The 27,529-nt window shown below is 36.1% G+C and overlaps 1 protein-coding gene across 2 annotated transcripts in view; it reads left to right on the top strand.

Annotated features, from left to right (window-relative positions):
- Mib1 (MIB E3 ubiquitin protein ligase 1) overlaps positions 1-27,529 on the top strand; it is a 96,461-nt gene that overhangs the window by 45,503 nt on the left and 23,429 nt on the right. For both annotated transcript variants that reach the window (XM_090353350.1, XM_090353349.1), the window contains exons 10-12: positions 6,111-6,218; positions 7,981-8,178; positions 11,176-11,327. In XM_090353350.1, coding sequence (XP_090209476.1) covers positions 6,111-6,218; positions 7,981-8,178; positions 11,176-11,327 — 458 coding nt within the window. The remainder of the gene's footprint in view (positions 1-6,110; positions 6,219-7,980; positions 8,179-11,175; positions 11,328-27,529) is intronic.

Genomic DNA, 27,529 nt, shown 5'->3' with positions numbered 1-27,529 from the left:
GTTATTTGTTTTTAAGTATGGTAGATTTTGAAGATCAGATTTGTAATTTTAAGGTGTTATATGTCATTCCTCCTATAAAAGTTCATGTGACATTTAGATTTATTAGATCATTAGTAGAAACCAACGCAGAAATTTCTGGATTGATAATAAGTCATGAAGAGTTTGTCTCAGATATTGAAATACTCCCCCCCCTTTTTAATGGTAAGAATCAAACCCAGGGCCTTGTACATGCTAGGTCATGGCTAGTTTTTTGTTTTGTTTGTTTTGGTTTGGTCTTGGGGCTTGAACTCAGTGCCTGGGCTTTTTGCTGATGGCTAGTGCTCTATCACTTGAGTCATAGCTCAACTTTCAGCTTTTTGGGAGATAAGAGTGTCACAGACTTTCCTGCCCTGGCTGGCTTCAAACTGATCCTCAGATCTCTGCATACTTAACTAGGATTAGAAGTATGAGCCATGGGTTCCCTGTGTTTTTTTATAAAAGTAAGATCTTGCCATATAGCTCAGGCTGGCTTTGAGCTTCCCTTGTACTTTTTACTGGCCTTAAACTTATGAACTTTCTGTCTCAGCCTCTCAAGTGGCTAGGATTAAGTGAGCTACCACACTATTTTATTATGCTCAATCTTTTTCTTCATTTAATTAAAGATTAAAAAGTGGTTTTGAATATACTTTATGTTCTTCATTTGATCATTCTTTCTAACTGCTTTTCTTTATTTAAATTTACTTTTTAATTAGTTTGGCACTCTGGACTGAATGTAGGCCCTCAAGCATATTAAGCAATTGCTTTCCCACTGAACTGTATATAGTGAAATCTTAAATTTATTTTTTAACTTATACGTAGAAACATACTGTGCATATTTATGTGGGGGTACTATTTTGCATATTTATCCATACTGTGAACTGTTAAGTTAGTATAAACATCTGTCTTTAAACATTCATCATTTCTTTATGATAAAGTATTCAAAATCCATCTAGCTTTTGGAATATATTATACTTAATTGTTATCTGTAATCACCTTCCTGTGCCAGTAGCAAACTACAACTTCTGTATCTATATGTTATCTGTATCTTTAATATCGCTCCTGACCCCTCCTTCTTTCTTATTCTCCCCAGCCTCTGGTACCCATTCTAATTCTCAAATTCCATGAGATCAACTTTTTAAAAAGTATGACTCTTAATTACTTCTTTTCTCACAAGTATATATTAACTGTACATAGCAATGGGTTTCATTATGACATTTTCATACAGAGAACAGCTTTTAACATTGCTCATGTGAGTGGATCATGAAGTATTTGTCTTTCTGTGCTTGGTTTTTTTCATTTACACAGTGATCTCCAGTTCCATTCATGTTGCTCAGATACAGGTTTTCATATTTTTAGTGGTATAGTAACCTACTGTGTATATACTACATTTTCTTTATTCATCCACCACTTGACGCATACTTTGGTCATTTTCATTTCTTGACTATTATGAATAATTCTGTGGTGAGCATGGAGTGTTCATACCTCTTTCACATACTAATTTCATTTCTTTTGGATTTATGCCTCCTGGTAGGATTGCAGGATCATACTATTTTTATATTGGTGGTACTGGTTTAAACTCTGGGCCTTGGGCTTGCTAGGTAAGTACTCTACCACTTGAGCCATGCACCTAGCCCTTTTTACTGTATTTCCAGGTAGTATTTGTCTATGATTTGTCTTGGACTAGAATCTTCCTTTCTATGGCCTTCTCTGTTACTAGGATTTCAGGTCTGAGCCACTACACCAAATCCCTCCCTCCCTCCCTCCCTTTCTCTTCCCTCCCTCCCTCCCTTATTCTTCTTTTTTCTTCCCTTTCTCTCTCTCTTCCTACCTTCCCCCCATATATATGTCTATATATATACAGGTATATACATATTTGTAGTTGTGCAAAATGGTTTAAAATTTTTTTGGTAACTTCAGTAAACAGTGGCTGTAATAATTTACATTCTCACCAATAATGTACAAAGGTTCCCTTTTTTCCATATCCTCATCAGCTTCTTTTTTTTCATATATTTTTATTGTAATTAATAGAAGTGTTACATGATATTTGCCAGACAGAAGGTGCATTAATTCACATATATTGATACCCTTCCACCTGTCTTGGTCGCCATTTCCCTCCCCCCACCCCCACACCTCATCTTGTTTTCCCCCCTTCCCTATCCAATTTCAAATAACCAAATACAAATATATCCCATATATCAGGTAACAAAGTGAGATACTGTAACAATGTGAGATAACCAAGAGATAACCATAGGAGATAAGAGATAACATAGTACCTTAAGGACAACAATCATTCATTATATGGCTTATGTTTCTATATCCTAGAGATCCTTTCATTTAGCATCATACTATATGGCCTTATGTATCAAGGTTTTGCTCTATTGCAAATCTCTGCTAGGAGAGCTCAAGGTTTCTACTGATTATGACAAATGAGGGAAACCATTGAGCCTAAGTTCCTTTGAGTCTGGCTTATTTCACTTAATATGTTTTTTTTCTAAGTCTTTCCATTTCCTAACAAATGGGGCGATGCCATTCTTTCTGACAGCAGCATAGAATTCCATTGGGTACAAATACCACATCAACTGAGGGACATCTAGGTTGGTTCCATATCTTTGCTATGGTAAATAGTGCTGCAGTGAACATTGTTGTGCTGGTGGATTTAGTATGTCCTTGTTTCTGGATGATTGGGTAAATGCCAAGTAGTGGAATTGCTGGGTCATAGGGGAGCTCTGTGTTTAGTCTTTTGAGGAACTGCCATACTGCTTTCCATAGTGGTTGAATGAGTTTGCACTCCCACCAACAGTGTAGTAGTGATTCCTCCTGGCCACATCCCCTCCAGCTTCTGTTGTTAGTAGTTTTCTTGATCCTGGCCATTCTAACTGGAGTGAGGTGGAATCTTAGAGTTGTTTTGATTTGCATTTCTTTTATGACCAGAGATGTTGAGCATTTCTTCATGTGTCTATAGGCTATTTTTGTTTCTTCTTCAGAGAAGACTCTCTTTAAGTCTTGGCCCATCTTTTAATGGGATGGTTGTTACTTTGGAGATTAGTTTTGGATTGATTCAATTTTTTGAGCTGTTGATATATTTTAGATATGAGGCCTTTGTCCGTTGTATGGTTGGTGAAGATCTTCTCCCATTCTGTAGGCTTCCTAATTAATTTACTAGCTATGTCCTTTGCCATACAAAACCTCTGCAGTTTAATGCAGTCCCACTTAGTGAGCCTTTCTCTGATTTGTTGTGATTCTTGATCCTTATTGAGAAAGTTTCGACCTGTGCCAGGGAGGCCTTTTTTCTTTTTCATCTATTCTTCCTAGATATTACTTCTTTCTTTTCTATTTTAAATTTATTGTATTTTCCCTTTTTTTGTTTGAGTGTTCATAAAATCTCCATTCTTATTCTTATCTGAGCAAGAGTTGAATGGCAGCTCTATTTACATGATGAGACTCTTTGCCTGATTTCTGTCTTTGTACCCACTCTGTACATACCTGCTACTGCAAATACAGAGATTGGGAGGATTCAGCTTCAAGATTAGCCCAAGGGACAATGGTTTTCTTTAAGTTTTTTTTAAAAATTGTTATTATAAAGGAGATGTACAGAGTGATTACAAAGACAGAAATCAGGCAAAGAGTACATTTTGGACAATCTCATCCTTTCCTTTATTTTCTTCCAGTTTTCCCCTCCCATGTCTACTCACAAGTTGTATAGTTGATTTTCAGCATCATGTCCAGTGAGTGTGATTGTTGCATTTTCTCCCTTTTGTCCCTCCATTTCTCTGTGTTCCTTTATCCTCCCAAAGCATGTAAATGAACAAACAGGAAAAAAAGAAAAGAAAAGAAAAGAAAACAGCAAAAAAGAACAAACCTCTTATTTCTATTTCTTCGAATTCATTTTGATAAATCTTCTTTTGTATGATCAAATGTACATAGGCATTTTGCCTTTTTGTTCTTTCCCTAAGAGAATCTTCCTTTTGTCTCACTGTGTGTGAATGCCTAGAGACTTATGTAAGTTATTACATTTCAATCTGTTTTAGATCTGGCGTCTGCCTATGAGAGAAAGACTCATGCTATTTGTCTCTCTGAACTTGGATTACATCACTTAATGTGATTTTTTTTCTAGGTCCACCCACTTCCCTGCACATGTCTAATGGCTATATAAAATTCCATGTGTGCCACATTTTTTGATCCATTCATCTATTGTAGGGCATCTGAGCTGTTTCTACAACTTGGCTATTATGAATAGTGCAGTAATGAACATGGATGTTCAGGTATCTTTACCATATCATGGCTTGTGATGTTCTGGGTAGATGTCTAGGAGTGGTAAGGCTGAGTCGCAAGGAAGATCCATTTTTAGTGTTTTGAGGAACCTCTAGACTGCTGTCTTGAGCAGTTGTACCAGTTTACATTCCCACCAACAGTGCAATAATGTTCCTATTCCAAATTTGTTGTTTTGATTCACAATGTTGGTCAGTCTTAACTGGGGTGGGATGGAATCTCAGAGTTGTTTTGATTTGCATATCCTCTTGTTTCTTTGCCATTTTTACCTCTTCTGAAAAGTCTTTCCTTAGCTCTTTTGTCCATTTACTTATTGGGAGAGCTTAGTTTCTTGAGTTCTTTGTATATGTTTGATACTTGGCCTTTGTCTGATAAATTGAGAATAAAGATCTTTGCCTTCCTAGTTTAGTAATTATGTCCTTAGCTGTGCAGAACCATTTTAGGTTGATGTAACCTATTAAGTCTCTCCTGTCTGCTGTGCCTTTGGAACTCCTTTATAAAATATTTTGCCAATCCAGGCAAATATATTAGCAAGACCCTTCCCAACAAATAAGCTAGGTGTAATGTTGTACCTATCATTCCAACTAAATGGAAGGTGTAAGCAGGTAGATCTCAAAAATGTGAAAAAAAAAAATACACCAAAAAATGTTGGGGGCATGGCTCAAGTGATATATCCAAAGGTCCTGAGAAAAGAAAAATAAGAAACTTTTATTTTTCCTACTGAGAGGCTGGTAGGCAGCTAATGTAAGCAGTGGGGTTGCTAATCCTTCTCTCTCTGAGTTGAAGTCTTGGATTTGGCTGTGTACATCAGATTTAAATCTGAGTTCATATTGTGCCTACTAATGTTCTTTATGCTAAAGGTTTTAGGTTCAAGTTCCCTGTGCTCTTTAAGTTTTGGCTTTTTTTTTTCTCTATAAAGTCACTGAGCTCCTCCCTTGTTTTACAAATGTGTTGGTTTTTCCTTTTCCTTTCCTCTCCCACTACCTCACCTTCTTTTTGGTAATATTCCTCCCTTTTCCTTTGCTTTTACATTTTACTGTTGTCCCAGGTTTGTATAGATGGGAGTAAAAGAGGTAGGATTAAGAAAGTGTGCTTGGTTTTGAGTATATGTTATTGGTAAGTTATGTGCACACAATGTCTTTAGTGAAGGTTGGAAATTAGCGCTGTTATAAATTAATAATTATATATAGCCAACTTACTTATATATCCTGCAGTTTGTATTTGATACATTTGTTTTTTTGTTTGTTTGTTTGTTTTTGCCAGTCCTGGGCTTGAGCTCAGGGTCTGAGCACTGTTCTTGGGCTATCTCAAGACTAGAGCTCTATCACTTGAGCCTCAGCACCACTTGTGGCTTTTTTTCTGTGTATGTGGTACCGAGTAATCAAACCCGGGTCTTCTTGCATGCTAGGCAAGCACTCTAACACGAGGCCAAACTCCCAGCCCTTGATACATTTGTTGAAATGAGTTTATATTACAGTAGATAAATTTTCTAAGAGTACTGCTTTTTTTTCACTGCACTATGGTCTACTCTGATAATAAGAAAAAGAAGTATGTTGTTTATATAAAATTAACTTCCTTCTTTCCTTTTTCCCATCTGCTCTTTTAGCTCTACAGATTGGCTAAAATTCTGTCACCACTTAAAAAAAATTATACTGATTAAATAAATGATTGTCATCTTTAAATCAGAGTTTTTGTGATCTATACTATGACAAATGGAGCATCCAATTAATTTATATATATATGTATATACATACATATATATGTATTATATGTATATATTGGTTCACTTATGAATTTGTTTATCCTTTATTTTTAAAATTTAGGTAAATGGGCAATGTGCTGGCCACACAGCCATGCAAGCTGCTAGTCAAAATGGACATGTTGATATTTTGAAGTTACTTTTGAAGCAAAATGTGGATGTAGAAGCAGAGGTAAGTAAACTTGAAAAATTAACGTTCTAGAAATTATTTTATTACTCTTGCTAGTTTTGTAGTGCTGAGGATTGAACTTAGAGCTTTATAAATGCTCTCCAAGTACTCTGCCACTGAACTATATCCTTAGCCCTTTAGAAATAATTCTATATGGGATGGAGTTTTATTCTTGAAATTTAGTATTTTCTGTTTATCTAATTGAAAAGGAAGATTTGACCAAAGACAACTTAAAGCATTTCTTGCTATATCCATCTATGTTTTAGGAATAGTCCTAAGTCATAATAGCCTTTGAGTTTGCTGTCACAGTGGTGGAGCCCAGCTCTGGAACCCACCTGTGCTGTTGGGAATTCACCTGGCTTTACTTAGGAATCATATTTGGAATGGTTGCATACACATACTTCTCATCTTGGGCTATTTATTTTTTGCCAGTCTTGGAGCTTTAACTCAGGGCCTGAGCACTGTCCTTGGCTTTCTCAAGGCCAAAGCTCTACTACACAGCACCACCACTTCCAGCTTGTTCTATGTATATGGTACTGAAGAATCAATCCTGGGTCTTTGTGCATGCTAGGCAAATTTACTACCACTAGGCCAAACTCCCTGCCCTCATTATGGGCTTTTTTAATCTCTGTGGCTATAATGCCTTTCTTTATTTTTGTTTTATTTGGGTATTGCTTTTGCCATAACTGAAATGACTTTTTTTTTTAGTCTTATTGTTTCTTAGCTTTGATTTGAGTCTTTATACTTACATAATGTATCCTTATAAGAAGAAATAATATCTTTTACTGCCATTTAAGTTTCAGTTGGGAATCTCTGTGTGGTTTGCTTTGTTATAACTAGCCTTATGACTAAAAATATATTAAGATTGCATTAATTTTAATTAGTACAAGTTTATTTAGAGTAAGTCAGAATCTAGCAAACTTAAACTAAGCAGGATGAGGTAGTTTTGTCTGAGTTTGGCCTAGTGGTAGAGTGCTTGCCTAGCATGCATGAAGACCCAGGTTTAGATTCCTCAGTACCACAAACATAGATAAAAGCCAGAAGTAGTGCTGTGGCTCAAGTGGTAGAGCTCGAGAAAACCACAGGACAGTGCTCAGGCCCTAAGCTCAAGCCTAGGACTGGCAAAAAAAAAAAATTAAAAAATATATAATATATTATATATATATATTATATATATTCCCTTGCCGGGTGAGGTGGCTTGTGCCTGTAATCCTAGCTACTTGGGAGGCTAAGATACGAAGATTGTGGTTCAAAGTCAGCCCAGGCACCAAATAACAAGAGACTCATATCTCCAATTAACCACTAGAAAATGGGAAGTGGTGCTATCGCTCCACAGGTAGGGCACTAGCTTTGAGTTGAAGAGCTCAGGGACAGCGACCAGACCCAGAGTTCAAGCCCCATGACCAACCAAAATGAATAAACAAATAAATAAATAAAAGTACATTCCCTTTTGGACAATGTCATCCCTTCTCTAGTTCACTCCCAGTTTTTCCCTTTTTCCTTACTCCCAAGTTGTCTGTTTGCTTTTCTGAAGCTCATCTGGTTCTTGGTGTATTGTTACATCTTCTTCCTAAATTTTTCCTTTCTCGTCCCTGTAGAGCTTTTGAGATGGAATTTCACTTTGCCAGCCCCAGCCAGGTTGACCTGCAGGACAGTCCTCTAGCTTTAGTGTTCTGAGTTACCTGGACATTTGTGGCCCACCATGCCCATCTCTCTTTCTCTTTCTTAACTATTCACTAATTGAGATTTAAATGCAAATGTTTAGGATAAAGATGGAGATAGAGCAGTTCATCATGCTGCTTTTGGAGATGAAGGTGCTGTTATAGAAGTACTACACAGAGGCAGTGCTGATCTGAATGCTCGAAATAAGCGCCGACAGACCCCACTTCACATTGCTGTCAATAAAGGCCATCTTCAGGTTGTGAAGACTTTATTGGACTTTGGTTGCCATCCTAGTCTCCAGGTAAGACTTGTAAAGGAATGTATTGAATAGGTTTCCTAGGAAGAAAAGTGCTAGTTCATAGCAAAGGACACCAGAAGTATATGATTTTTAAAAAATTTGATTAATTGTTCCTTCCTAGAAAAGCCCTTTTAAAGAAAATATCAGTTGATTAGGTTTAGATTTAAGGGTAGAAGCAAGAACTTCTTACAAAAATACCTTAAAGGTTGATTTGATTTAATTTTATGGATTGTGACAATTTTAACAGCTTAAAGAATAAATGGTAGCTAGGTTATATAAAACATGTTCTTGCTGAGGACTGGCGGCTCACACCTGAAATTTTAGCTACTTGGGAGGCTGAGATCTGAGAATTGCAGTAAAAGGCCAACCTAGGCAAGAAAAATTCATGACTCTTACTTCCACTTAACCACTGAAAAAGCTAAAAATAAAGCTATGGCTCAAGTGGTAGAGTGTCAGCCTTGAGTTAGAAAGCTAAGGAACAGCATCCTGGCCCTGGGTTCAAGTCCCAGTACTAATACAAAGCAAACATAGAAAACCAAACATGTTCTAGGCTGTCCTAAACTATCAGAGTCTATTCAGAAAAAACAAAAAATGTCTGAAACTCACAATCTTCATCAGGCTATCTAATAGTTTCTCCAACATTATCAAGATTATTGTCATTGTAGTTTAATTCATTTCAAGATCTAGATTTAATTCAGTCTAGGCTGAAAAATGCTGTTTTTTTAAGGTTGATTACAATCTGGCCTAATTGTAAGGAGATAGATACCTAAGTTTTGAAGCAAAATCCATCTAATAAATGATTCTCCTCAGCCACAGTTTAACAACTAGATGAATGCTATGTAAGGAAAATGTAATTTTTGAATATTTAAATGAATAAAAATACCAATTTAAGTTGAAACTAAATATAAAATAAAAGAGGAGAATCTTATACTTTAGAAATTTAGAACTGGTTTTTAGTTGAGATAATTTAGAACTCCAGAGATCTTAGAAGGTAATGAAGATCAGGAATACTATGAGTGCAGAGCCATTGAAAGAAAATGCAAGTTTTCAGCTAGAGTGTTTCTGAAGTGTAGACTTTGGAACTGACAGAGTATATTCTTATAAATAGGCATCAGGATTGGAGGATGGAAGACGAATTGAGGTTGTTATGTGTTGAAGGAGGGAATTTATTGATCTTTTTACTTGAAATGGGGCTCAAGGTTCTGTTTTGAGAGCTTGAGTTGAGGTAGACAGGGTAATTGAGCACAGCATTAATGGTTTGCAGTAGCTATTATGGAACCAGCAGGCAGAGCACATCAAGAGCCTGTGGGAGTATATTCAGATCACCTTCAGAGCTCATATGAAGTTGAAGACTACAAATATTTGTGCTAATAGTACAGTAGGATTGAGGGTAAATGCCTGGTTTGAACTTGGGTTAGGAATTCTTATGTGGAAGAGTAAACATATAACTGATTTTCAAACTTTTATTTATTTATTTATTTTTGCCAGTCCTGCGTTTGAGCTCAGGGCCTGAGCACTGTCCTTGGACTTTCTCAAGGCTAAAGCGCTACCACTTGAGCCTCAGCACCATTTCCAGCTTTTTTCTACGTATGTGGTACCGAAGAATCGAACCCAGGTCTTCATGCATGCTAGGCAAGCACTCTACCACTAGGCCAAACCCTGGCCCCAAACTTTTATGTAAAGACTGTATAGTATTTTGTGCAACATGTGCACAACTCTGCCATTATAGAATGAAACAGTCATAGAAAAATGAAAGAGTCTGTGTTCTAGTAAAATTTACAAAAACAGGTGGCAAGCTTGATTTGGAAACCATGGTATATGCCATAGGATAGGATATTTATTTGACTTTTCTGAGACTTTGTGAAACTATGCAGATGACTGATGATGAATCACAAATAATCTACCCATTGCCTAATGATTAGTATATAAAACAGCTTGGCCTAGTGGTTGAGTGCTTGCCTAGCATGCACAATGTTCAATTCCTTGGTACCACATATATAGAAAAGAGCTGGAAGTGGTGCAGAGGCTCAAGTAGTAGAGCTCTAGCCTTGAGCAAGTCCAGTGCTCGGGCCCTGAGCTCAAGCCCAGGACTGGAAAAAATAAAAATAAACAGCTTGATAAAAGAGGTAAATGGAGATCCTTAATGCTTCAGTTTACTTTTGTTGCTACTTTGAGCCAGTAGTTACCTGCCTGACCTTTGAAAACATTTAGGCTATTATCACCTTGAGTGTATAGTATGTGTATCTGGGGGAGCTCTGAAGATCTTTTGAAGCTTGCTTTTTTCCTTTCTTTTTTTTTTTGGTTGAAGCCTGGAACTTGAACTCAGTACCGGATGCTTTCACTCATTGCCTAACGCTCTACCATCCAAGCCATACTTTCAGCCCCAGAAGCTTGCTTCTGAGATTTGTTTGGTATTTGGTCCGGAGACAGCATAGGCATCAGAGTTTTTTTTTTTTTTTTCCCAGTCCTAGGTCTTGAACTCAGGGCCTGATCATTGTCCTTGGGTTTTTTTCCTGAAGGCTAGAGCTCTACTTGAGCCACAGCACCATTTCTGGCTTTTTCTACATATGTGGTTCAATTTTAGTATATGTCCTGCTGAAGTGAGCACCAGGCACCAGAATTTTTAATAGCTCCCCAGCATATTTGAACATATAGCCAAGGTTGAAAGACCACTGAATTTGAATTGATTGTCAAAATCTACTGATGTAGATTTTGGTTCTGCAATAGTTAGTGATATCATTTGTCTACCATAATTCTTGCCTGGATTTTTCTCCACTGGTACTGGGTGGGGATTGAACTCAGGGCCTCATGCATGGTAGACAATCACTGTATCACTCTGTTGCTTCCATTTTTATATTTAACACAGAGCGTGATCACTTGCTGGTAGTTAATGGATATGGCCAGGCCTCTGTTTCGTTATTTAGTTCTGTATAAGTATTATCAAACATGAAAATGAGCTGAAGGACAAATAAAGATCTCTTTCACATTTCTAAAACAAAGGATTCTGAAGGTGATACACCTCTTCATGATGCCATAAGTAAGAAACGTGATGATATTCTGGCTGTTCTTTTGGAGGCGGGAGCAGATGTTACCATTACAAACAACAATGGATTTAACGCTCTGCATCATGCTGCACTAAGAGGAAACCCCAGGTAAAAACCTGATCTTTCATTATATTTAGGTACTGTTTAAAAGTATTTCCCTGTGTTTAGTTCTTGTCTGATACTGATGAGAAAATAATGTCAACTAATTTTAGTATCTTTTTTTTTTTTTGCCAGTCCTGGGCTTGAACTCAAGGCCTGAGCACTGTCCTTGAAGCCTCAGCACCACTTCTGGCTCTTTTGTTCTATGTATGTGGTACCCGGGAATCGAACCCGGGTCTTTGTGCATGCTAGGCAAGCACTCTACCACTAGGCCAAACTCCCAGCACCAAATTTTAGTATCTTAAAAATGGGGGAAATTAAACCTATCATTCAATAGATTCACTTAAGTATGATTATATTTGTTAAAACAAATATAAACAATAGGAAATTATTTAAATATAAATATATGAAATATAGATGTAAAATACTGGGAATATTGACTTGTATTTAAAGATTTAATTTAAAAGCATTCCATTTTCAAACTTTAGTTTCTTCAAGATCATTCTCAGAGTATCCTCTAGTCCTATGTCCAATACTATGTTTTCATGGTAATTTGTTTTAAATGTTTGGCTAAATATAAAATTACCTAGTTCCTTATCAATAATTAACTAACATTAACAAATAGAAAGTATAGATGAATCCTACTGTACCAAAAAGATGGCTTATTAATTAAAATGTGAGGAAAATGCTTTTGGAAAGTCAGATTACTCAGATTACTCAGGATTTGCAAAATTTCCAGAAAGGAAAAAGGTTTACCTTTTATTTAATGTTAAGATTCTCTTGAGTCCAGAGAACTCAATAAATTTTAGGAAATTCTATCCTAAAGCTGAAGACACCAAAGTGCCTTCTCTTTATAGTTGAAACAGCCTATGTATCGTGACTGAAGAAATGTTCACTTTATTTATTTTGATGATTTTTATTTTTCCTGATTTCTTACTTGTCCATCATGTTTCCCTTCTATTTTTTTTGTGTGCCAATAAAAAAAAAAAACTTCTTAGGATCACCACTAGAGGGAGGTCACTGAAAACAAAAGAATTTTATTGCTACTACTTGAAATGAAAAACTGTATTGTGTTGTCTTGAAAATTTTCAAATTACAAATATATGAATATATCATAGTTTTAAATTGAGAGGGAGGCAGCTATTTTCTGCCCTTCAAATACAAGATGATAGTGATTGATACAAATTCTAGTGCGACTTTCTTTGTATTCACATACACACATATTTGTATATACACATGAATATGTATCTATATGCATGCATATATGTATATATGAGAATAATAATAATAGCACACTTTGCCACATATGAAACTTTTATAAGTACATTGTTTTAGTCTTTCAACAACTTTTTGCTTTTTTGCTTGCTGTACTGGAAATTGAACATGGGGTTGGGTCATATATTCATTTGTCAGCCACTGAACTATATCCCCAGCCTTTCAACAGCTTTTGAGATGAAGGATTTGAGGCTTTAAAGACGTGAATTACTTACCTAAGATTATGTAGCTGATTAGAATAGTAACATAATAGTAATAGAATAGTAATAGTTTGAGGATGGTTAGTGTGACTTCAGAACCATAGCTCTTAGCCACTTTATGTGTTTATGTATTACAGTCATAAGTGAGGTAAGACATATAACCAATGAATGATTTATCTGAGAATCATGCATCCATGCATTGTTTTTCCCTTGCTCATTGTTTAGGGTTATCTCTACTTTTTCATACTAATTTCAACATTAACTAGTTATACAGTTTTGTTGATTTTACTGTTATTTCTAATCCACTCCATTCTTTTTATTCACATTGCTGCTGACCCAATTAATTACCTAGGCCATTTTTCAGCTATACTGTTACAGTTTTTCTCTAAGTATTCTCCTTGATTAACCTTCATAGACTTAATTGTTCTAAATTTATAGACTGAATGACTTTCCTATCCTGTTTCCCCTTGAGCGTAGTAAAACTTATATACCTTATTTTGGCATTTAAGCTTGTTTCTTTGGGCCCATGCTTTCCTTAAACTCAGGACCTCCTTGGCCTCAGTCTACCAAGTGCTAGGATTATAGATATGTACCACTGTACCCAGCTAGAGCATATTTTTAATGTGTTCTGAGTTCTCCTTTCCTAACTCTCCCACTGATCCTCTACCTGCTTTACCCTCCAGCTACATTATCTTGCTCCTCTCCTTTAAAAAATAAGCTATTTGTCTTTCTTCCAGTGTTCTGAACATCTCTTTTACAAAGAATGCCTTCTTAGCCACCTTTCCTCCAGAGTTTCTTCTATTTTCTTTTTCTGTTCCTTTTTTTTCTTTTATGGTGATACTTGGGGCTTGAATCCAGGCCTTGAGCTTGCTTGCTTAAAAAAAGCTTTGCATACTACTTTTTGAATCACAGCTCTAGTCCAGCACTTTACTGGTTAATTATTAGGGATAGCGTCTCATGGACTTTATTTTCCAGGCTGGTTTTAAATTGCCTCCTCTAGGTCTCAGGCTGGAGTAGCTAGGATTACAAATGTGACTCCTACATCTGGCTGGGCTTCCTCTGCCTGTTTATTGTAGTTATTTTCTGTTCTTTTGATAGCTTCCTATTCTGTTTTTATTTTATTACATGTATTCTAATGTACTTGATGTTGTATTGTTACCATATACATTTCTATGCATGTTTTTGCCGATAACAAGGTTTAAACTCAGAGGTTTGAGCTTGCTTGGCTTTGTGCTGTATCACTTGAGCCATGACTCCAGATCGCATGTCTTCTTTTTGTTAAAAGTGTGGACATTCAAATTCAATTGTATACCCTCGACAGTGTACTGAACATTGCAGGCACTCAATTGCTTGTAGTTTGACAGTGAATGTAAGATTTTATAAGATATTTATATGATTAATTAGAGATGAATTCAGCAGGGAAACTCTTAGGAGCTCATATAGAATAATTATTTCAGATTAAAATGGTCAAAAAGACCAGTAATTTTAGTTAGTTTATTTTGTGATGCAGGTGTTTGAACTCAGTCCCTTGCATTTGCTAGGCAGGCACTTTACCATTTGAGCCGCATCCCTAGTCTCTGATTGAGGGTAGTTAAATTACAATATTTATAATAAATCATAACATTTAAGATAAATTGGAAATTGAAGGGGTTTGGAAACTATCTAAAAAGTTTTTTTGGAAATGTAAAAGAATAGGCATATTATAGTCAATAATGCTAAATCTGTGCAGCAGAAATTTTTTTCTGTAGTTTCAGTTTTTACATAGTTCTTGAATATTCCTCAGAAAATATGTAACAGTGATGGCTTCTGTCATATAATTTGTGTTGTATGGTATTTTAAAAAGGAAAAAAAATACTTAGCTTCCACAAGACAGTGTGTATCAAATGAAGCTACATTTCTTCTTTATTTCTTCTTCCACAACATATTTTAGGTAGTTGTGACTGTAGGTGAACCAATAAGATGTGATTTTAATTGAACACTGAAGAGTATCAGAAGATGACACAACTTATATGTCAATTGTAATTATAGGCTGAGATGTTTTGATTTTTTTCTATTAAAAGTTTATTTTTATTATGAAATAGTCTCTATTTTAATATTTTATGAAGAAAAAGAAATTTAATACCAAAATATCATAAATTATTTTATTTGAAGTCCTTAAGTCATTACACTTTTTCTTTTCTTTTTTCTTGTAAAGCTTCTTATAAACATCTTTAACCACTATAGTTCTTCCAGATACAATTAATGACATATTGGAATAACTTACATAAATTAAAATTAGTTGACATATAATTGATACCCATAAATAAAAATGCTGGTTCTCCTGTAGTAATCAATGCATAGCTACAGCTGGTTGAAGGGGACCAAATCCATTAAAGAGGCGATTTGGTTCCATTTTACCAGCTTTAGCAAAGCATTGTAATGCTGCTAATTTAGGCTCCAAAACAGTTAAAATATGGTACAGATCATCTAGAAGTGATAGAAATACTCTAATCAGTGAGTGTAAAATTTCTAATTTGAAGGCAGTTCTCTCTACGCTTTTTTTTTTTTTAAACAGGAGAGAGCAAGGGAAGTGGGGGACATTGTTCAAAAAGAAATGTACTCATAGGTTGACTTAAGTAACTAACCTCTGTACATTACCTTTATAATAGCAATTAAAAAATTTAAAAAGTATTTAAAAATACATTACTAATTCATTAAGGCATTAATGTGCATGCATCTTTGCTTAAAAATGTAAACGATACCCTGTTCAAAACCTAAAGCATTTTTAAGTGAACAAATAGATTTTGATATATTTCCGAAGAATGTTTTTTTTTTCTTTAGCAGTAGGCCACATTCCTTAAGTAGTTAAACTAAAAGTTGGGGAAGAACAATGTTAATCACATTCCTGCTGCTCCTTTTTTTAGTATTAAAGTTGAGGATGGGTGGAAGAATAAGAGTGACTTTAAGAAATACCTCTACTCTTAGATTTGTAAATAAATCTCAGGTATAATCAGTGAATTGCTTGGAAGTACTTGAGAAAAACTATCAATGTCACTATCATATTTTTCTTTGGTTTAGATTATATAGGCTTACTGATTATGAATTAGCAATTTCACCCTTTAAGTTAAAAGTTTATTTTTTGACTAAATTTCTTTTTATTTTGACTAGAGATGGCCTAGTTATTTCCCATTGTCAGCTTTATACATTGACTTTATGCAGTGGTTAGCTATATCCATGAACTTTGAGTATTAAAATGTGGCACTTTAAAAATCAGTACTTTAAAATTTTTGTTCTAATGTGGTTTTATTGTTCATTTCAATTTTGGTGGATGGATATCTTCTGAAATAAATGCTTGCAAAAATACTCACATAAAATAGAAATGATATAAACAATAGTTTTCTATAACATGAGCTCTCAGTGACATATTTTAAACAACTAAATTATTCTGTATAGTTATTGTTTTGACCTGAACTGGAGGAAGGTCAACAGTAATTTGGGCAACATATGAACAGTTCTTATATTAAGTATTAAGAATTGCATCTTTTGGTTGCTAAGTGTCATGCTACTGTTAAAATTAATGCAACTGCAATTCCTCCCATCGTTTATTCTAATAGAAGTAAAACAGGTGTTAAGTTGCCTGCACTTAAGTGCTGAAGATAGCAATACCACTGTTTCTATTTTTACTGGTTATATGGAAGCCTTTTAGCAGATCCAGTTGCTCAAGTGTGCTCTTGGATGGCAGTTCAGTTTCGTATACTGGCCATATCGGGGCAAGGAGAGGCCATGGGAAAAAAATAGTACACCATTTGATAATGTCAGCATCTGTTATCCTTGTCAGGGAGACAGTTGAAATGTTTGAGTTACACCAGTGTCAGCAGATGCCCAGAGTTTAACATGTCCTCAGTTAAAAATGAACAGCTGATCTAAGTGATAGATGTGACATTTTATAGTGATTGAAAATAGTCTTAGATATGTTGAGCTAAACTTGTAAACATCAGAATCCGTTTATAACTTTACTTTATAAATGGATTGCTTGCTTAATTTTTTTTTCACTCACATTTCCAGTTTGGTCTTTTTTATTTCCCTCTGCTTGCTTAATTTTTAAGACTTATGTACTCAATATTATAGCAAAGAAATAATGTTTAATTACTAAAACTTAAAAAATAAACTTTATATGCCTGCAGAACAACTAATATAATTATTTATTACAAAATAATTCAGTAGTTTTATGGAACAACCTCTACTTTTTAGGATTTGTTTTAGTTTTTTTGGTATTTAGGATATATACAAATAAACTTAACAAATGGAACATGACACATTGGCATTCTGTTTTGTAGAAGATTAAAAAGCCTGTACTTACTTGAACTGATATCTCTGAAAATAGTGTTAAAATCATGTTTTATAACTTCAATAAATTCATAAGAAATTAAAATAACTCATTATTAGTTAGATAAAATTCACCTTTCTGTCTCAACAGGTCAACTTGTAATCATTTCTATTTAGTTTCTGACATGCAAATAAGATGTTGCACTTTTGTAGGTGAACAATATTGTAGCTGAAATAAGAAGTGAGAATATGTGAATAGTAGTATTGGTTCTTTTCAAACTTTGTAACAGAGTAGCTTAATCGTTGTTGCTGAGAACTTCACTATGATCTTTATATAAAAGACTAAAGTGCAAAAATATTTTTATTTCTACCATGCTGTAAATAATACTTTCATGTCTATAATGACAAGTTATAGTTGGGCAGCACCAATAAGTTTTTACTATAGAATTTTCATTTTATATGGCCTTTATGGAGAAAGCAAATTCCAAGACAATACAATTCTTTTTTATTACTAATATATACTCTAGTGAGTTACAGCTGTAGCTCAAAATTTTGTCATTTTTCACCCTTTATTTTTATGTTTTAATTCATTTGAAGTACTAACATAGACTTTAAAGTGGAAATTAAAATAGAGACCTAATAAATTTGAGATAATTGCTTAATTTGTCAAAAAATAAAACCTAAAATAATGAAGCTTTTGGAAATCCCACTAATAGAAAGTATAAATTTATGAAATGGGAAGAATAACAGTTAAAATGTGAATTAGAATCAGCTTTTGTTGTATTTTAGATTTCAAATCAGTTGGCCCTAATGTAATATTAATATCAGATTATCTTATTCTTGGTACTAATAACACTTTTCCAAGTTATAGTCAAATTTTAACCCTGTGAGTCCTCAAAAATAAGTAATAATATTTTAAACTTAAAAATGTTTCCTGATACTTTGATTTTTACTTATGAGAGTTCTTCCCCCCCACCTCCCTTCACAAAGCCTAAGTCTTAGGGATCTTTAGTTTCTAAGTACAAGTAGTAGGTACATTTGGGGGGGAAGGTTTTTGTTGCCAGAGGTCATCTGCTTGATAGTAGTTGATTTGCCAAATGAAGGTCATCCACGTAGAAAGCAAGTTGTGTCCTTTAGCTGCACCTTAGTTCCCTTTGGTGGCTTATCACCTACCAAAAATACATACTTCTTTACATTCCATAGCATTGTATGTTCATATGGGTACATAAAGAAGTATGTTTTCTGAGTAGGTATTGCTTAAGTAGTTTGCTATAAAAACACAACATATCTTATCTTCCTATCTGTTTATAAAACATTCAGCTTACTGAAGTAGAACAGTGGTAGATCTGTTGTAGAAATTAATTGATCAAAAGCTAAACTTTCTAACAGATTTACCCGGTCATTTCATTTAATGCCACTTACGGTTTTCTTGTTCTTGACGGAAATGAACTTTCTAAACATTTGACCAGTTATCTGCTGAACTTTGTCCTGGTTTGTTTTTGCAAGAGAATCAGTGGAGTTTTACACTGTATTTCAGAAATTACTAAAATTAACCTAATATTTTCTTCATAATCTTCAGAGAGTTCTTTTTATACTTTTGTAGTTTTCTTTTAAATCCTGAAAGAGATAATAATTTGCTTCAAACATTTTTTTAAAATCAGATACTTTGTTCAGATCTTAATTAGCTAATTAGTACTTCTAGTATTGACTCTTAAGGTTGAAACAATGACAAAAAATAGGTCTGTGTGAATGAAATGTGAGCTTTTTAAAAATGGGGATTTTTTTTTCTGTAGCTTGAGATAAGAACTCTTAATTGTCTGTAAGCTTTATTGTTCACTTGTCTGCATTAGTTCCTTACCTGTTCTCCTTTTTGGGTTGACTATATTTCCAAATAGCAGTATTCCTATTTAATTTTAGTAAATGTAATTCTTTGGAATTTTTTTTTGCATTAAAGAACTGATAGATATATGATTATTTAGCCTGAGAAGAAAGTATAATTGGCAAATAACCTTTAATTATTAATGGTTGTAAGGAGTTAATTTAAAAGAAAACCTTAAAAAAATGTTGAGATTGGGCAAAGGGAAAGAAAGCCAGGATAGTAGAATTTTTGCCTACTGTGATAAGGTGCTAGTGCCCCGAGCACCGAGGGAGCAAATCCCTGTAGCAGGAACCAGCCCCGGGCTATAGCAGCCAGCAGTGCAGTTTTGGTCTGTGCTCTTCTGGATTTAGCTTTATGGGTAAATAATTTAAAAAATTAAATACATCTTATATTTTGTCAAGTTTCTTGGTTGACCATATCTTGAAATGGTTTTGAAAAGATATCATACTTGGAAGCAAAGGATGCAGATGTGCTCAGGACTCAAAAAACAGTCATTTAATCTGAAACAGTAGATTCTAAAGCTTTAATAATAATGTTAGTAGTATATTCGTACATTTCTTGAGATTGTCATGCATGCTGTATTTGAACATTTCCCCTTTTTACCCTATCAGTCAGTTTAAATGGGGAAATTAGACTACGCCCAGAAAGAATTTAGTTTAACCATATGAACATCCATCAAATCAATAATAGAAAAGCATGCAGGAGATCATAAGCATCCTTAAAAGAACAGGCCTTGTGCTCTGTTACCTGTAGGTTTAGTTCCCTGCAGTATTTGCAGCAGGAAGAGAGGTAATGCCTGGAGAGTCACACCAGCAGCAGCCATCTCATCCTGATTGCGCCTTCACTCTATTCGCTGATTCAGCACTTCTTTTTATGCACTGGGTGTAGAAGGGGGTGTATCAGTGCAGACAGAAACTGACCTTTTAAAATAAATTGGAAAACAAATGAATTAATAACATTAACATTAGCATAAAAAGCCAACCTACTTTTTTCTCTCCCTTTGCCCTTAAAATAATAAAATTCAATCAGTGTTGGCCAGTTGATTTGGAATGTCAAATACTGAGTATTGCAAATATGCAGAGAGAATTAAGTAACCAAGCAATGTTGCTGTACCAGCCTCTTTTGGTGAGATGATATGCTTCAGAAGATGGGAAAAGTTGTAGAGGAAGTTAATTTTATAGTCTAAAATAGGTTTAAGAACCCCCCAAAACACACCATATTCCCCCCGAGTAGCTATAAACATTCACCCTATTTTCCTTTGCCCACCAGATTACTTTGGGTTCTTCTTGCTCTTCAGGAAATATTCTGCATCATTTCTTGCTTTGAGATGATTTTTTTTTTTTTTTTTAGTTTCCAGGATTAAATGATAGATCTGTAGTGTAGCTACCTTGTCATATCCAGAGGTCACGTCTGCAAGCGAGGTCAGGACTTCAACATGCTCACTACAGAGGCTAACTTATATTCTTCTCCTAGTGACCACAGGCTAAACTGTTACAGCTTTATAGGCAGCTAAGCATTTGAAACATGCACTCCCAGGCAAACAGGCTCTCTTGTGCCTCTCTCTTCCCTGACCATATTTAGTCAACCATAGCAAAAAATAGTCTCTCAGCTGTCGATTGTCGATCCAGAAGCTGTGGAAGCCTCTATCTTGCTTTCTGCCTATTGATTGCTTATCCTGCAGTCCAGCACTGCTTTGCCATTTGTCCTGCCTCCCCCTTTTAAGTGCTGCCAAATAAAGCGGTCTCTCATGTTTCCACTTACATTTCCCAGGTTTTTACTGAGCTTGCGCTGAGACTAGGAAAGCCTCATGTGGCTGTCACTATACTTAGAAGCACTGCAGAGAGAAAAAGAAAAAAATAATTACCCTGGCTGGTGGTAAAATAGTCCTTAGACAGATAGGGAACAAGTGAAATTCCTGCCAAAGTAGATTTTACAACCAAAATGTTGTGGATAGTAATGTTTCACAGCTGAAGGCTTGAGGGATTTTTGTAGAGTGCTGTTTAGGGCTAGTAATTGGTATGTGTACTTTTAAAATTGTCGAATAGTACTTGAGTGGGCAGTAGAAGTGCTGAGTCCGTGTATTGATGGTGCAAGGAGACCATTAGTAAAAAGAGGTAGTGAACAAATGAAATCTTGGAACTGCAACTGAATAGTTTTAGTTTTTTTGTAGTACTTATGTAAAACAGGGGCCAGAATGATTTTTGTGTAACTGAGTGATTTTTAGCTAGACCTATAAAAGTGACAACTATATTTTACTATGAATTCTATTTTATGTTCAAATATGTTTTTCTCTTCCTATAATACCATGATTCAGTAATTTTCTGAAATTAGGTATAATTATTGCATGCATTATTACCACAAACTAAAGTAGTCATGAATTGCAGGAAATGTGACTTTGTGGTAAAATGCTCGCCTAACATGCATGAGGCCTTGGGGTCCAATTCCTAGGTACCACATTAAAACAAACAAAAAACCCTAGTCATGAACCTGTTTATAACTTTGCTACATAATGTATGTTTCAAAGACAAAATACTTCTGTTCTAAGATTCCTTAAAATTTTTTTTGTGCCAGTCTTGGGACTGAAACTAGGGGCTAGGTACTGTCCCTAAACTTTTTGACTCTAAGTCTAGCCCTCTACCACTTGAGTCACAGCTCCACTTTTGGATTGTTTGGTAGTTAATTGGAGATGAATGTCAGAGCAGAAGTGGTGCTGAGGCTCAAAGTGGAAGAGTACTAGCCTTGAGCAAAAATGGCTTAGAGAGTGTGCAGGCCCTGAGTTTAAGCCCCACAACTAACCAGGAAAAAAGTTAAGTACTTCTACTTACCCTCCTGAGTAGCTAGGATTACAGACATAAGCCATTAGCACCTGGCTTGTTTTAAGATTTAATAGTATATTTCTGGTAAACTTTATTTACAAATTTATTTATTTGTTTATTTTGCCAGTCTGGGGCTTGAACTCAGAGCCTGGGTACTGTCCTTGGGCTTTCTCAAGGCTAGTGCTCCACCATTTGAGCCATGGCATAACTTCTGGTGCTCTCTCGCTCTCTCGCACGCACACGTGTTCTCTCTCTCTCTCTCTCTCTCTCTCTCTCTCTCTCTCTCTCTCTCTCTCTCTCTCTCTGTTTCTCTCTGTTTCTCTCTCTCTTTCTCTCTGTTTCTCTCTCTCTTTCTCTCTGTTTCTCTCTCTCTCTCTCTTGTGGTCATGGGGCTTGAACTCTGGGCCTGGGTGCTGTCCCTCAGCTCTTCAGTTCAAGGCTAGTGCTCTATAGCACCACTTTTGGTTTTCTGGTGGTTAATTGGAGATAAGAGTCTCTTGGGCTGGCTTTGAACCATGATCCTCAGATCTCAACATCCTGAGAAGTTAGGATTACAGGCGTGAGCCACCAGGGCCCGGCTTCCTACTTTTCCTATATGTATGGTCCTGAGGAATCAAACCCAGGGCTTTATGCATGCTAGGCAAGCACCACTAGGCCACTCTCTGAGCCCACAAATTTATTTTTTAACCGCAGACAAAGAAAATCTAATAAACCCATGGAGATAAAGTTCAAATATCGTGAACCTGAAAATGAACAAAAGAAACCAACTATAATTTATTCTTGATTTAAATATTGTATTCTTGAATGTTGAGTAAAGAATCAAGGAATCCATTATGTTTTTCAAAGCTATAAGGGAAGTTGTCCTTGCGATTCTTTTTCTCTTTAGTGCTTATACCCTAATAGTTAAATTTTAGATGGCTGTTATAATATTGACTTAATGCATGCTTCTGTAGATACTTTACATATATTGTGAGATGACACACCTCAGATTTTAAAATAGGTTAATTTTTTTTGGAGGGGGTTGGTTGTGGGGGCTCTGTCTGGATTCGGCCTGGGCACTGTCCCTGAGCTCTTCAGCTCAAGGCTACCACCATACCTTCTGAGCCACAGCACCACTTCTGTTTTTCTAGTATTTAATTAGAGATAAGAGCCTCACTGTCTTTAGTGCCCAGGCTGGCTTTGAACCAGAATCCTCAGATCTCAGCTTCCTGAGTATAGCTAGGATTACAGGCATGAGCCACCACGCCTGGCTACACAACTCCATTTCTGGCACTTAGTTGGTTAATTGGAGATAAAAGTCTCACAGATTTTCCTGTCTGGACTGACTTCAAGCTGAGATTCTCAGATCACACTCACTTGCTTGTTTCTTCATTCTTTCCATTCTCTGTAACTCAGAAAAGAACACTTTTTTGAACAAAACATGTTTAGGTTGTGCAGTTAACCTTTGATTATGAACTTATGATTTGTCAGCTTTTTAATAAGCTCTTTTATGCATTGTAAACTAACTTGCTTTGCCTGTTCTTTGAAGGATTTTTCATTAACTCAAGCATTTACTGAGCATCTAATATTTGCCACAGTGCTGAAGTCAATGTGTAAGACCTCTACAATTTAGCTCTTATGGGTTTGTTTGAAAATGTTTGCTCTCTCAAGAAAGACTTTAGAGACAATCTGGCAGGCCCTCGAAATTGACCTCCTGTTATTTGAATACTACATGCCAGTGTAGACAGCTGCTGTCCCTTCTGCTTCTTAGAACTCACTTGTTCATCATTCAGCAAACGTTTGAGTACTGCCATGTGCCAGGGATTATGCTAGGCACCACTATTAGTTGTTCTGGAACCTAATGCTGCTTTGGCACTATTCACAAATGCCTGCTTAACTGGTAGCAAGAGCTTATCTCTAAAACATCCATGTCCTTAGCCTCTTGGAAAACAACCAGTTGAGAACTAAAGAACTGTGTTTGGACATTAGGGAAAATTGAGCAAATCTTATCCACATCAGGGAATTGGCTTATTAATAAGATTATTAATTTATTGAGCTTGTAACACATTTATCCCAGTAACTCATGGCTCTCAGTGCATGCAGTGTAACTACAGGCTCTTCTCTTAATTAGCTGAAGTGCTGCAGGGAACAGCCTACAGCTGCCTTTCTTGGGCATATACTGTGTCTTCCTAAAATTGCTGGTCCTATGGAAAGATAAGAGGTGATTGCTCTGAGCTGTCAGTATGGGAGGTGAGGGGGCCAGGGACTCTGTTCCTTTACTTCCCTTTAGAACTAGCCTTGCAAACTGGGCCTAGTGATGGGCTCTTTCTTTGAGGTCCTGTATTTTTGTTGACTTTTTTTTTTTTAAGGAGTTGGTGGCAATTTCTAATTAAGATAAAGGAGTAATGGGTCTCTTAACTAGGCGGAAATTAACCCTCCAAAGAACTCCAATGCAGAAGAGTAATTTATGTCTATACTCCACTCCCAAGGAGACGGAACATGCCTTCCACTCCTTAGTAGTGGTCCACATAGTAAGTGACTTGTGAAGGATGTAGTACAGGGGAGAAAGGGTAATACATCAGAGGAACAAAAATGTATCACCCTCCCCCGCAGAACACAGGATGATATTGTTTAAACTCAGTTTCTAACTTATTATTTAGAACTTGTGTATCTTGCTAAGTTTTCAATTAAACTAAAACATCTACATAAAGTGTACTACATTGCTTATAATGAAAGGTCTTTAGCTTTGTCTGTCCTTGCTCCTTTATCTTTTCCACCAATAACTTGTAGCTTATCCTCTGTTTCTTAATTTATCTGTCAGTTAAAGACTATCTGCTTACTTCAAGTTATACATTAACACTGTCATTACTACCATGCCTCTCAACATAGTTTTTATCACAGTTTTTGTTTAAGTCATAACACATGGTACATTTCTCTTTTTAATTGAACTTTTCACATGACTCAATACTTGTATTTTGTAGACTTTCTGGAAAAACTCTTGAAATTCCAGTAAATTCAGTTTCTTATAGGAACTATTGTGTAGGGTAATAGGTAATAGCATCTGTGTCATGATATTATCCAAAGATTCAGCAGTATAATGCGGAGACAATTATTTTCTCCATTAAGAATCTGAGTTAAGGACTGGGAGTTTGCCCTAGTAGGTAGTAGAGTGCTTGCCTAGCATGCATGAAACCCTAGGTTCGATTTCTTGGTACCACATACACAGAAAAAGCCAGAAATGGTACTGTGGCTCAAATGGTAGAGTGCTAACCTTGAGAAAGCCCAAGGACAGTGCCCAGGCCCTGAATTCAAGCCCCAGGACAGGCAAAAAAAAAAAAAAAAACAAAAAAACTTCAGTGTGTAGTATTTTATTATATAGTGTATACCATATATATTATATAATATTATGCACAATATTATATGTGTATATGTATATATATAGAAAGAGAAAGAGTGGTATTGGAGTTTGGAGTTAGGGCCTGGGCTTGGAGCCATATCTACAGTCCTTCTTCCTACTTGGTTTTTTTTTTTTTTTTAAAGCTAGGTCTTGATTTCTACATGGATCATAACTGGGCCATGATCCTATTTATGCTTCCTGTATAGATGACCTGACAATGTGTGCAACTATGCCCAGCTAGTATTTTGTCTTTCTGCCAGTCCTGGGGCTTGAATTCAGTGTCTGGGTGCTGTTCTGGAGCTTTATTGCTCAGACTGGTGCTTTACCAGTTAGCCCATAGCTCCACATCTGGCTTTTTGGGTGGTTAATTGGAGATTTAAAGTCCAATTGACTTTTCCTGCCTAGGCTTGACCCTCAGTCCTTAGATCGCAGCCTCCTGAGTAGTTAGTATTACACTGGTGACTGGCCCATGCCCAACTTTTATTGGTTAAGATGAAGTCTCTCTAACTTCTTACTGAGGCTGGCCTTGAATCATGATCTTCATCCTGTCTCCCTTAGCTAAAGTACAAGAATGAGCTAACATGCTTTATTTATTTACTTATTTATTTGCCAGTCCTGTGGCTTTAATTTAGGCCTGAGCGCTGTCCTTGGGTTTTCCTCAAAGCTAGCACTCTATATGTGGTACTGACGAATTGAACCCAGATCTGTGTGCGTGCTAGGCAAGCACTCTACCACTAGACCAAACTCCAGGCCCTAGTATTTTATTTTAATCAGTTAAATGAGGATTATAATACTCAGTAATTACTGAAAACAACCAAACTATCATAAAGCAAGGACTCTTTGTGAAGTCTGGGAATGGGACTTTAGAAGTTCCATTTAAAAATTCCAGATAACACGGGACCAGGAGTTTGGCCTAGTGGTAGAGTGCTTGTCTAGCATGCACGATGACCTGAGTTTGATTCCTTGGTACCATATACATAGAAAAAAAGCCAGAAGTGGTGCTGTGGCTCAAGTGGCAGAGTTCTAGCATTGAGAAAGCCCAAGGACAGTGCTCAGACCCTGAGCTCAAGGTCCAGGACTGGCAAAAAAAAAAAAAAAAAAAAAAATTCCTGGTAACAGCCTGGCATGGTGGCTCACACCAGTAATCTTAGCTACTCTGGAGGCTGAGATCTGAGGATCAAGGTTCAGAGCCATCCCAGGCATAAAAGCACCTGAGACTCTTATCTCTAACCTCTAGAAAACAGGGAAGTGGGGCCTTGGCTCAAGGTTAGGGTGGTAGCCTTGAGCTGAAGAGCACAGGGACAGCACCCAAGGCCGAGTTCAAGCCCAATGACCCGTCTCCCCTCCACCCCCAAAATGCAAATAATGCTAGGCCTTGGTTAATTGGAAAATTAACCAAAAAAAAAAAAAAAAAGCCAAAGTGAACTGTAGCTCAAGTTGTAGAATACTATTCATAAGCAAAAAAGCTCAGGGACAGCTCCCAAGCCCCTGAAAGTTCAAGCTGCAGGACCTACACACACACACACACACACACACACACACACACACACACACACACACACACACACAGTTCCTTTGTTTTAAAAGTTGTCAAAATACACTGTTTTAAAAGGGTTTTTTTGTGCAGTTCTCTGGAGGAGATGTTATAGCTTTCCAGAATGCCTGACATCCCTGAACAGTGGTTATAACTTATCAGTTGCCACTGAAAAGAATCTTTAAGCTATGTACCTTGGGTTATATATTTGTTTTAAAATCTGATAAAGAAGCTGAGCTGAGTGGCACGCAACTATAATCCTAGAACTTGGGAAGCTAAAGCAAGTGGATAACAAGTTCATTCCACCCAAGTCTCTCTCTTTCTCCCTCTCTTTTCCCCCCTCCCTCACCCTTGCTCCCTCTCCCCACCTCTTACACACACACACACACACACACACACACACACACACACACACACAGAGATACCCTAGTAATTCCTGTATAAAAGTATATCAATAATTAGGTGGTAGTAAAAATCTTACTGAAATAAAAAATTACTTAAGTGACCTATTTTAAAAGTAGCTTTTGAAATTTGAAATTGTTTTTTCATTTCATATATGCCTGCCCCAAATTGTAATACTTGGAGTTAGTTCACTGCAAATTGAACAAGGGGTCATTCCTTTAACAAACAGGCATTTTATGTGTATATACTTTGTACTGAGAGAAAACTTAAGCTTTGAAGTATAAATAGTAAACTGATTTTATTTGGGAGAAACAGGAAAAATGTATAATTAGTATTTAGCAACTTTTAAGCTTTTACTCTTTAATTTTAAAGCATTAAGACTTTTTTAAAAAAAGTGATGAGATCTATAAAGTCCTCAATTTGA

The sequence above is a fragment of the Megascapheus bottae genome, chromosome 19 (genome assembly GCF_031878675.1).
Source record: "Megascapheus bottae isolate mThoBot1 chromosome 19, mThoBot2.hap1, whole genome shotgun sequence".
Classification (NCBI taxonomy): Eukaryota; Metazoa; Chordata; class Mammalia; order Rodentia; family Geomyidae; genus Megascapheus; species Megascapheus bottae.
This window is presented reverse-complemented; position numbering and strand designations above follow the sequence as displayed.